At 38.7% G+C, this 12,267-nt stretch overlaps 1 protein-coding gene across 8 annotated transcripts in view; it reads right to left on the bottom strand.

Annotated features, from left to right (window-relative positions):
• Positions 1–12,267, bottom strand: part of samd11 (sterile alpha motif domain containing 11) — a 105,919-nt gene that overhangs the window by 45,238 nt on the left and 48,414 nt on the right. For all 8 annotated transcript variants that reach the window (XM_044122517.1, XM_044122508.1, XM_044122527.1 and 5 more), the window contains one exon: positions 2,192–2,367. In XM_044122517.1, coding sequence (XP_043978452.1) covers positions 2,192–2,367 — 176 coding nt within the window. The remainder of the gene's footprint in view (positions 1–2,191; positions 2,368–12,267) is intronic.

Here is a 12,267-nt window from a genome sequence, read left to right as displayed (position 1 = left end):
CAGCGGCACAAAAGATCCGTTTCTCAGTTAGGAACAGAAAATTGCCATGACATATTTGATGTATGTATTAGAGTACAGTAATAGCAGACAAGTTGTTACAGCTGAGTGGGTGTGACTGACCTCCCGTCAGCCCTGATGATGTGAGGGAGAGACAGCACAGATACACCGACACATGTACACAGAGGCCCTGTATTTTTCACATCCATTGACCAAATCCAATTTGTTAAGACCCTTCTACGACTCACTTACGAAGCTGCGGTCAATGGAAATCACATTTTCATGATTGGACATCCCATTATCCTGTTTGTGCAGACCCACGTCGGAGGGATAAAGCCTGGCCCAGACAGATGCCAACGACAGACCGGAGCTACGGCTCCAGTGTGTCCGCCGCCTTTCAAAAGGGTAAAAACCTGATATATTAGTCATAAGTGTTCTTTAAATTCATTATCATCTTAACACGCCAGCGGCACAAGTGTCAGGGGGAGGGGAGGCCCTCTTAAATGAGGTTAGTGGATCCATTTAAAACTTCACAGTAGCTGTGCTGTCCGCCGAGTCACACACAAGCCTCAAGACGAAAAAAAAAACATCCCCCATTTAACGAGGTTGCACAAGTTGTTTGTGATGCAGATGGGGATTTTCTGGGTTCATCAATGAATGGATTCAGCTTCATATCAGCCAAATATATACCAAAAAAAAAAAAAAAATCTTACATGGATGCAATGTGAGCAAAAAATCCACATGGTAATGATGAAACCGGAAATCGAGACAAATTAAAAAGAAGTCTATAACCTCATGAGTTTTGGAAGATTGTGTGAGTTTGAACATCATTTCAGGTCTTTGTACTTCCTCTGCTGAGTTGCGCAGAGTTTCAGGGGGTAAAGATGAACTCCATCACAGGTACGGATTAATTACAAAATCAAACTAAAATTACCCGTCATTAAACCACATAGTACAACACCAAACATAAAGGTAAGCCATCCTAAGAACTACGTTCTAATCAACATCCTCCAATCAAGCTGCTCCCCATCAACATGCAGCTTAAGATGAAGCAGACAGAAACTCAGCCAAGAAATATATAAGATATAAAAAGCAGCAGCATTAACAAATAAACAGCTTCAAGCTTTCATTAGCTGGTCCAAGCCCAGATTTAGCATGTGTTATTGAGGCATGGCTCCCTCTCTTGTCTGAAAGATGTGCCAATTGTACCCAAGTGTTCAGCAAATGGTGCTGATCAAGGATTGTTTGAAAGATTAGTCCCTCTCAGTTTAGCACGCCACGCCACCACGTTGTGAGTAGTTTTCAAAAATCTCAGCCTTGCTTTGTGTGCACACCTTGCAAAACCGCATTGCAAGGTTTGATAAAAACAAATTTGGGTTTTCCTGAACAATCCAAGACTGTTTTGCCCTTTTCAATGACACTGAGTGATTGTATTGGCTGCTGCAGCTCATGGCACTAGTAGTGCATTTTATGATGTTCAAAGCAAAGTGTTGAGTTTATGAAGAAGGAGAAGTTTTATCTCAATACCCAAAACTGAAACTGCACTGGAACATGTTACAACACAAATGATCAGTGACTCATCCCCCAGATGATCCAGTCTAACAAACCCCTTTGGATAATAACAAAGTCTATTGAAAATTGTAGCTGTAACTATTCAGATATAGAAAAAAAAATTAAGTTATGCAGGTTCTAGATGTGGCATTGTCAAAAATAATCTTTGTAGTTTTTGGATATGTTGGTACAACATATCCTGTGCTTCCTGTAGACACTATGATAAGGACAAAACAGTTTTCATTTTTTAGGAAAAACAAACAGCTACGCTGACAACATCAGTGTTCAATGTGTTAAAAGCCACATACTTCAAATACAAATCATGTAATACTGATAGTGTGTCTTATAAGACAGAGAGACTGCATATTTGCTCAATTACTCAGATCAGTGTAGGGGACAAAGAAATCCTGACAGGGCCATTCCTCTATGAGACACAACATTTCTGCTTACAGGCAAAAGAACGAAACCATCTTAGAAAGTGACGCATGTGTTGTGTTGTTTTATAAAATAAACAACACAAAGATGGACAGAACCAAAGCTCCAGAAACTGCAGGATTGTCAAAAGCACAGCTGCCATATATTATGTCAAGAAGAAGAACCTGTTCACAGACGGTAGTGGCGTGACAACTTAGAGGTGCCTTACCTTTTTCTCATGATACTGTAATGCAAATCCTCCTCCTGCTTGATGTGGGCATGATCCCCGCTGGCCCGCTCGCTGCCTTCGCTGTCATCACTGCTGAAAATTGAAGCCAGTTCCTTCTTGGGCACCCGGTTGGGTGGAAGAGGGATGGTGCGTTTCTCTGCCAAGCGCCCGCGGTTCTGCAAATCACACACCAGGAGAAAGTTTAGCGAGTTAATCCAGACAACTCGGAAACACTTAGGAAACTTGTTTCATGCATATTTATTAAACAGAAACTACTAATGAGTGTTGTTTTAAAATATACAAGCGAAAATTAGCTCACCAATATTTTATTGTGATGATAATTAATGATTTTCTTAAAATGCGGACAGCTTCTTTTATCGGCTTCACTTTATATATGAAATAAAATGAAAAAAAAATCTAAAATGTTTATTAATAAAGTTATACATAGTTATTCTGCTCAAGAGTAATTAAATGAGCAGTAAATATATTTGATAACTTAGAGGCTCTAGATCAATATGTTGTCATTTCAGCTCTTCTTCATACATATCAGCTTATTTCTCTAAGGAGCTACTTTTTGTTTGCAAAGCTCTGGACGCTAGTAGCGATAAAATATTTTCCAATCTTAAGTATGATTGAATCTAATTGCGAACTGTTATACAAGGCTTTATTTGTCAACCCATCTCCCCTTTCCCAGTTAGGGAAACTTTTTTTTTAAATGACAGCTTATGTCTTCTGATCAAACCAAAATAACTCTCTGCATCCTCCTGTTGGCAGATCCCATTAATTGGCTCAACAAACCTAATAGCGGACGATGATTGGATCCGGCTGTCATGGAGGGTACGAAACGTTCTTTAGGCCATTTTCAATTGACACAAGGTTGGTACAAAAGCTCCCATGGCCAATGGCAGATGGCTCCATTTTGTCCACAAAAAAAAAATACTGGCAAATTTCATGAGAATGATTTGAAAAACAGTGATGATTTTACAATAAATGAAAACTAAGAAACTTATAAGAAATGTAGAAATTAATATTTGAGAAAGATTTTTTTTGTTTTTATATGTTCTGCACATATTAAACGCGGATAGCTGTCTGCATTTATGCCGTTTTAGATTAGTACAGCAATGTGGTATGGTGTTTTTAATACAATCAGTTCATTTCTCTCTTATAGTTACAGATTTCTGGTGCTTTATGGAGATAAATAATACTGAAAATCCTCATATTTTGAGTATAATTTAATCTAATGCTAACTTCGTTTGTTGGGATTTTATATTGCATTGTATTTTTATTGGTTTTTTTTGGTTCAGATCTTCATTTGAACCAGTCGGCTCTACTATGACAGATTATAACCTCCTATCAAACCAAAATAACTCTTCAGTTTTTATTTATTGGACCAACCAAACAGAACATCATGAGTAGATAATTTAAAATTACGTTAAATTATTGGTTGTCAAACTGGGTACGAAACGTCCTTCAGACGCGTACCAGTTGATAAATGGTCGGTACAAAATGTCCCATGGCAGACAGTTTCATTTTGCCCACAGACAAAAAAAAATCTGTATATTACCCAGAATCACAAAAGTACAGTGTCATTCGGTTTAGGAAATCCTACGAAATTTTTGAATTGAACAATATTATTTGAGAAAGCTATAAATAAAAATAGGTAAATTAGGCTATCTGTATTTATTTACCTGTATTGTAATATGACAGTATTTTCACTTTCTCCTTTTGTCTGAATTTGTAAGTGAACACTGATGTATGTAAGTGACATTATTTAAAACAAAAGAACATGTGCATTCTCTGAATTAGCTCACATTAATGCATCAGTGTTTTACACTTTAAATCAAATAGTCAGGGTTTTATATACAGAGCATTTTGATTATAGCTCCAAGAATTAGCGAAAAGAGATTTAGTCGAGAGTGGCCCTAGGGGAGCACGAGAGTAAAGCTGGGTGACCTCTAATGTGACCTAAAGAGGTCACTGCAGATTACCGCGGTGCCATCGGGGAGGAAAAGGCGAACAGGGGCGGGAAGGGGAGCAAAGGGAAAAACTTAGCTGAGAGGAGTGGGAGATGCTGGGAGTAAAGAAGAATGAGTCAGAAATTGGAGAAGAGCAAAGGAACAATAGGCTGAAAGGACAAGCTAACACAGGAGAGAAGGCGAGCAGATGTGGGTTTGTACAGGAGGAGAGAGCAGATGAGAGAAAGTACAGAAATAAAGGAGAATGTGGAGGGTCGAACATTAAAGAGAGAGCACTCCGAAGTAGGAGCGCCTTGTCCAGTGTGGGAGACTGGACTTGGATTGGAAACTATATTCTCTTTCACTCTACTCTCTCTGCTCTGTGTGTTCAAGCCTCCTCAGCTATCCCTTCCACTCACCTCCACTCCTTCCCTCCATCCCATCCAGTGGCAGGCAGCAGGAGGAGGGATATGGGGGGGCTCCTAGCCAAAAGGCAAACAGGTGCAGCCCCTCTGGAGTATCTCAAATGGCAGACATTCTGGAGACAAAACAGTTGGCAGAATGAAACATCCTTAGGATGTGCAGGCAGGTTACTTTTCCCTTTTTCTGTGCTTTTTTCCTTAGAAGAGAGATATTCTTTTTTCTTTTCTTACTAATTTTAGAAGTGCACAAGTGTCTAAGGATATTGGTTTTACTTTCTGACACCACAGGTCCTTCCTAGCAGTGGCAGGGCATAGAAATATGCAGAGCCCAAACACAGAAAAACAAAAAATGCTTTTCGAAAGGGAACAAGCTTCAGGTCAAAATTTCTGACATTGTCATGAAAAAATAACTGTGTGTGGGAACTTGTGTGTGTAAACTGGTTCCTTAAAATAAACTGACAGCTTTTTAAATTTAGTGGCATAAAGAAATAATGCTGCTCTCAGATTCAAATAAACATTCTAGCAGCATGAGGGCTCCCAAAAATGAATGCAACGTGACCCTGAGTGTGTGTTTGTGGGTGTGGCTGTGTGTGTGTGTGTGTGAAACACACTTGCTTTACTGAGCTGAGCAACCTTACTTTTCAATTTGGAAAAGAAGAATCCATTTCTTTCCCGCAGTGAGCCCTGAAATATAGCCTTCACGTTTAGACAGAAAGAACACAAAAGAACATGCAGCATACAATGCGCCACACATCAAAAAACATTATGAGAGGAAAACAACACACTGAACATGATGTGGCTTGTTGACAATTTAAAAGCAGAAAATGATCTGTGTTTTACTCAGAAAGTATAAGATATGTTGAAATCGACCTCCAGTCTCATTCTGCAGAAAATATGTCATGGGCCACAAATTAAAACACAAAAAGACAAATACAGTCCTGTAAAATTTGCATGATCCACCAGAACACATAAAAAAGGGGAATTTTCAGTAATATAGTAGAATATTGAGACATAGCAGGACATTCTGAAAACAAAACTTTTAACAAAACTTTTAAACACTGCAATGGAAGAGTTGAAATTTAAAAAAGAAGAAAGAAAAATGCAAAAATAAGTATTTTAAATTTGTAAACAAAAACATTAAACAAGTTAAACCAGTAAAATATTTTATCATTCAGTTTTTAAAGAAAGAGAAAAGCAAAATGATAATGATAAAAATGATTGCGTTTCTTTCAATTTCTCATGTAGTTAATTGATTTATTGTTTATTGTGACAGGCATCATAATATAATAATTTATTACAAATACTTTTTGTTTCACCCCTTAAGGTGTCCAGTGGTCTGTGGCATTTACAGAAAAAACTGAGCAACAAAACAGATTCCTCTGAGCATGATTCGTTGATTAACAAAGAACTGGAACATAAAATTATGAGGATAAAATATTCTATTATACATAATGGGAATTATTACTGACCAAAGAAAATCTGTTTCTGTACGACGGCCTCGGCGTATCAGGCTAGTAGGATTCCACAACAACATTTTCTCAAGTACTGAAACAATTGGCCACAGTGCAGTGTTAAAAATATGTATCTATAAATGGAAAAGCACTTATTAATACATAGAGGTTTAATGTGATCTGCTGCAGTTCTCCTAACAATATGTTGCTACTGAAGACAATATGCTGCTTAGAAATAGTCATATGAAAAGACTCTTAAATGATGACAGCTTCAGAAGGATTTTAATAATATTCTTTGTCAATATTTTAGTTAATAATAAAATGGTAATCATAAAAAAATAAAATAAAATAAAAATAATAGATATGAAAATAAGAGCTTAAAAAAGAAAAACAACTGAAAGTCAAAATTTATGTGCATTTCTAAAAATAAATTATATAAACAGTTACTAACAAAGTTCAGTACAAATGTTTAAATATCATTCAGTTTTTGGTAAAGAAAGAAAAGAAGCAATAAAAATTATTACTCTTGCAGCACAGATAGAAAACTTAAGACAGAAGTGGTAATGTTTGTGTTAATTGATCAACTTATTTTTAATTGAGAACTGATGCAGATAATAAATTTTGATCAAATATTGCAAGAACTGTTATTTTATGTATTAATGTTTTGAAATCATTTTTGGCTCTACTTTGAAGAAGCAACTAGGAAAGATGGTTGTTACAAAGCGGTAAGTTGTGTGTTTTTTTGTTTTAAATCACTCGTTGTGGAGTTTAGTCAAGATGTGGAACAAAAGGTCACAGAAAATTAAAATAAGGTAAAAGGTTAAATTTTTAAGTTCTTCGTTATTCTATACCTATAGGAATATTATTCTCTAACAAGATACAACATTTCTGTATGGCAATTGCTAACACTGGTTTTAGCAAGTAGAAAAACAAAATGCTTTTCAGATAGAAGATAAAAAGCCAAGCAGTGTTTTTCTGTTCAACGAGACATCATAAGCTTTCTCTCAAAATTTTCTTCAGACTTTTAAATGAGCTCTTGGTGGAAAAGTGAACTAATGAGTGTGCTACTTTTTTTTTCCTCCCTCTCTTTCTCCTTGCGTTATTTCCTGAAAGGTGCAGTAGCCTGCCGCTGGCTCCAGCTAGCAGTGAGCAAAAACAGACAGCAGTAAGATTCCTGAGCTGATCTCTATACAGAGCAATCTCTCGATGCCTAATAGTTCCTGTCTGTTATGCAGCCTGTGTGTGTGTGTTTGTTGTGTGTGTGGAAGGATGGCAGACTTACTGAGCACTAAAAAAAATGAATGGAGATGGAAAAAACTAAATGGTAAAAGTTATATTCGATAACCTAAGAGCTTTGAAACAGGGCCAAAACAAACTATTACTTTGCCGTGAGCAAAATCCTCCAATATCTAAAACTCCAACTCTTATTTTGGCCAAATTCCCCTCCGTCTTTATCACTAAATAAAACGTATGGACAAGACATTTACACGGGTTAACGTATGAAAAACGGGATTTTGATTCATATTTGTGAGCTTTTGGACAACATGAGAGCAGTAAGCAGGGAAACATGACCTGCTGTAACCTTGCTACCGTGAATAATCAGATTAAGTAATGGTTTGATTTGAGTATTAACAAGGTTCACAGTAAACAGATTTTCCCAGTAACGCAATCAAGACATTTATTTTATTCAGAAAATGATGTCAGAGAAAATGAGTAATATTAGAAAATAAAAAGGGAAAGTCAGAATAACAGTAATAAGGGAGGCATCAAGGAACTGAACTGAACTGGACTGGACTGGATGACTCTTCTGGTGACCATACAGAGACAATGGAAGCGAAAGAGAACAGCACGCTATACCATACAGGCCACAGAAAAGCTTTAAATCCGCCTCTTTGGTTATAGTCAAATTATATGTGAATAAAACATACTGGACAAACAACTGGTGAAAAAATGCAAACAGGAGCAACTGGTGGCCAGTAAGTCCTGTTTGCTTCTGTACCTGAGAAACAAATCACATCCTTTGTGTTTTTAATAGATTTAAATGTCAATCAATTGGACCTGAAACTGGTTCGGGTGCAGTTGTTGGTTATGTTACCTCGTAAAAAAGGTCCTGTGATGTAAATCCCAGCCAGGGCCTTTTTGTTCATAGTTTGCATGTGCATGCAGTGCATGCATGGGTTCTTTCCGGGTATTAGGTTAATTGTGCACTCTTAATTACCCTGACGTGTGAAAGTGCGCAAGCACTATTATTAGTTCTGTGTTTCTCTGCGCTGCTTGTGAAGGACTTTCAAACTGAAATTTACTGAAAGCAACTGAAGCTTACTTGAAATAATTTTTTTATATTGGCATTTCCCTTTTAACGTAATTTCCCAAAAGCACATCATTTAACTTACATTAATCAGCATTTTATATCTACTGTAGATCGGTTCAAACTTCTTTTACTATTGTAGTATCATCTATCAACCATCTGCCGTTTCCTACAGAGACACTTCAGCATTGACTTATGGGTTTAATGTCTGTCTAACAGCCTGTTGCAGTTTGTTCCATCTATTCCAAAGAAATAAAACTAAATATCTATCGACTTTTTGAACAATGCAATGTAATGTGATCCCTCCAATCTGAAACACAACAAAGGTGATGTTAGCAAGCTTTTTATCTAAGGCCTTGTATGTTTAAACTTGACATAAATGAAAGGCAGATACACACAGGCGGTGGTATGAAATTCAAGCTTGATTCTAAGTGTGTTGCATTTTAGTCTCTCATACTGCAAAAAAGAAAAGGTGCTACTTCATAAACGCAACAATTAGGCAACCATGTGATTACGTACCGATGCTTCATGAGGCAAAAATGGATAACAGCGTCTGTGATGAACAAACAGACTATGGGCAACACTTGGTTGGTGAAGGCCATGTGTGAGAAGGAAAAAAAAAGTGAGAAAGCACTATAGGGCAAACAGGCATGCGACCAAGACCCACGCCTCGCACACACAAGGATGGGCGCGCACACGCACATGCAGACACACACACACACGCGTGCTCTCCTGCACACTCAGCCCCCACGCGCTGAGCCGAGCGGGCAGTTGCAGCCCAGTGGAGCGGCACAAGGCGGGGGGGCGGGGGTGGGGGTTGGTTCGAGGGAGGGGAGGGCGAGGGGCGGCGAGGTGGAGGCGAGGCTGCCGGCTCGGCGCTGGGAGGTCAGTGCCGGTGCAGTCAGGCATGCAAACGCGCCTCTTGCTCTCCCCCTTCCCTCTTGTTTTTTTCCTCCCTTATTCTATTGGTGTGTGTGTGTGGTTGGGGGGAGGGGGAGGGATATGTGTGTGTGTGCGTGTGTGTGTGTGTGTCTCACTGAGTTTGCCAGAGGAAGGCTTCAGACAGGTAACCACTGTACCATTCCCTTCCCCTTTGGCTAACCAGGGAAGGATGAGCCAAGAGAGACGGCGCTTGATAAAGGATGAAAATGTTCAAGTTGATCTCGTCAAGTAGAAAGGTCTTCATTGAAGTTCAGCAATTTAGAAATTACCTCATAAAGGCAAGATAATTACACAAGATACGCTGTCTGAGCTTCAGAGAACCAGCAGATAACCTTAGCTACGGCTTTATGGAAGAAGACCAAAACTTCCCCAAATGAAGTAACTGAAATTATGGAAAATTCTCAATCTAGTCGTAGCCTGTTATCCCCCCATACTTAAGTGAGTTTCTGAATGTACTGATTAATGTGCGAAATATGGAAGATTGACATAACAGGCCTGCTGGTGTACATCTGCGGTGGCAGAAAGCAGCCAAAACTATCAGTGGAAATCACATGCCGAAAGAGGCTAGCAAATATTTCTCCACACACCACACACAGATGTTGGGGAGGCGGCTTTTCAACAGACACCGCCATGGGCGTCATCGCGATAAACCACATTAGGCTAATAGACAGATGCTCCGGCATATTTGAGCCATATTTTAGCAGAGTGCACACCCAAACGCTCAGACTCGCATCAATCACATCAGTGCACTCGCACAGTGTCACACAGAGCATGCAAATAGAGACAACATCTTCTAGCATGGAGAAGGACGCATACTGACGCTAATGGCTAACCTTTTTCTTTTTTTTTCTTTTTTATAATTGTGAGTTAATAATTCATACGCAGGAAGTCTCGAACACTTTGAACCTAAACTGTGTGAAGCAGAGGACTGATTTGTCCAATCGAGACACACACACGAACGTGCATATTTATATTTGGTAACAGTTCTACAGTGAGTAAATACTAATGTGCTGCTGTTACCATGGCACCGCTGGATCAGCAACAGAAACAAAACAACAAAAGAGCCGCAAAACAGATGGATTCTCTCCATAACTAACTCCATCACGCAGGGAGCCTTGCAAAGAGTTTTCAAACTCCTCAAACTTTTTCAGATCAGATCTATCTGCCTCAAGTCTTCCCTTAGATTGTAAATTCACAAAGTATGGACTTTGATTAGACCATTTCCTTTAGCCTTTCTATTGTAAACTTGAGTGTAGGGTTAGGGTCATTGCCATACTGGAAGGGAAACTTCTGCTGCAATAATTTTACCTCTTAACAGGTTTTCTGAAATTAGCTCCACCCAATACCTCCCCACAGTATGATGCTGCCACCACCATGTTTCACCAGTTGTTCAGGGTGATTTCTACCCCACACAGCCTTTTAAACATACATGGTCCAGAAAGTTACGTTTTTATCTTATTTGAACACCTTCTTTTAAATCTTTGTTGTGTCTTTGTGATTACTTTCCTCCTACTCTTCTTAAAAGCCCAATTTAGTGGCATGCACACCTAAAACCCGTCCTGTGAACAGGTTCTCCGTAGATCTATCCAACTCCCAAATACCAATAAAATAAAGCATGACGTCCGAGATTGTAACATGACCAAATGTGAAAAAAAACAATCAGCGGATATAATTTTAGTTTATTTTTTTGAAAAACTCTGAAACATCAGCAATCATCTGTAATTTCACTGATTATAACAAACGCTCATGACAAAAAATATGTTGCGACAGACTGAAAGTTCAGGAGCAAAAAAAAAAGAAAAAAAGAAACGTGTCTGACGTGTTATGATTGTGTGTTTGCAGTGAGTTTAATTCCACTTCGCCAAGAGGAGCCCTTGATTGAAGGAGGTCTTTACGAGCCGGAGGAGGGGAGTGCAATTTCCTCCCGGCCTCTGCCAGTTCCGCTGAAATAACAGAGCAGAGGAAGCCCAGCTCCCCCGGGACGAGACACACGCATGGACACACTGATGCACACGCAAGCCTGACGAGCACTGGACTTACAATAACACACAAAGAAACACCTACAAGGCAACCCAGATCTACCAACAGACAAAACCTCAGACAAACCAACAACTTGTGATAGAATAATATGTTCAAAGGTCAACCAAAGGTAAAGATGAATCACCTACATGTGCGCCGTAATACGTTGGGATTATTATGACATCAAAAGTTAATTTACTTCAATAATTAAATTCCATGAATGAAACGTTTAGATTCATCACACAGAAAGGGATAAAATTTCACAGGTTTATTTATGGGGATTTTGCCGCTTCCAGCTACAGAAACACTAAAATTCATGTTCACAGAACATTAGAACATAAGTCCAATAAAAATGGGAAAAAATCCTCACAGACAAGTCTCCATAAGGAGCATAAGGCACAAAAGATAAATGCTACAAATACAACTTTTCCACATGGCACAGGCAAGCAAAATACTGACAGAAAGTTGAGTGGAAGGGAAAAGCACAGAAGAAAATTCATTAAAGTGTTTTGAGGATAACCACAAGAAGGGAGATGCTGCTGGAGTTAGAGCTTCCAGACGTGTTGCTTCCCTTTACTAAAGCTTGTGGTCAGAAACAAAGTCCTCTTTACTAAGTCAATTTATCATATTATTGGATTTAAAGCTTCCAGAGATTGGAACAAGAGAGAAACAGAATCTCAGGTGCTTCAGATCCAGAGTGAAGTTTTTGCAGTCAGTGAAGTTTGGGTGCTGTGTCATCTTCTGATGTTGATCCACCATGTTTTATCTAATCCAAAGTCAGAACAGAAGCATACCAGGAAATGTGATTCACACGATAACACATTTAGCAACAAATATTTAAAAAGTGGTTGAATTTCAATTTACAGCAAACACAAACACCAGATGAGTAGACTGTCCACCTGATCACCTCTTAAAACTTTTTCTGCTGCATTAAATAAGAACTGTCAGCTAATATATGGGAGGCAAAGAGAGTCTGAAG

This window comes from Gambusia affinis, linkage group LG01 (assembly GCF_019740435.1).
Source record: "Gambusia affinis linkage group LG01, SWU_Gaff_1.0, whole genome shotgun sequence".
In the NCBI taxonomy this organism is placed as follows: Eukaryota; Metazoa; Chordata; class Actinopteri; order Cyprinodontiformes; family Poeciliidae; genus Gambusia; species Gambusia affinis.
This window is presented reverse-complemented; position numbering and strand designations above follow the sequence as displayed.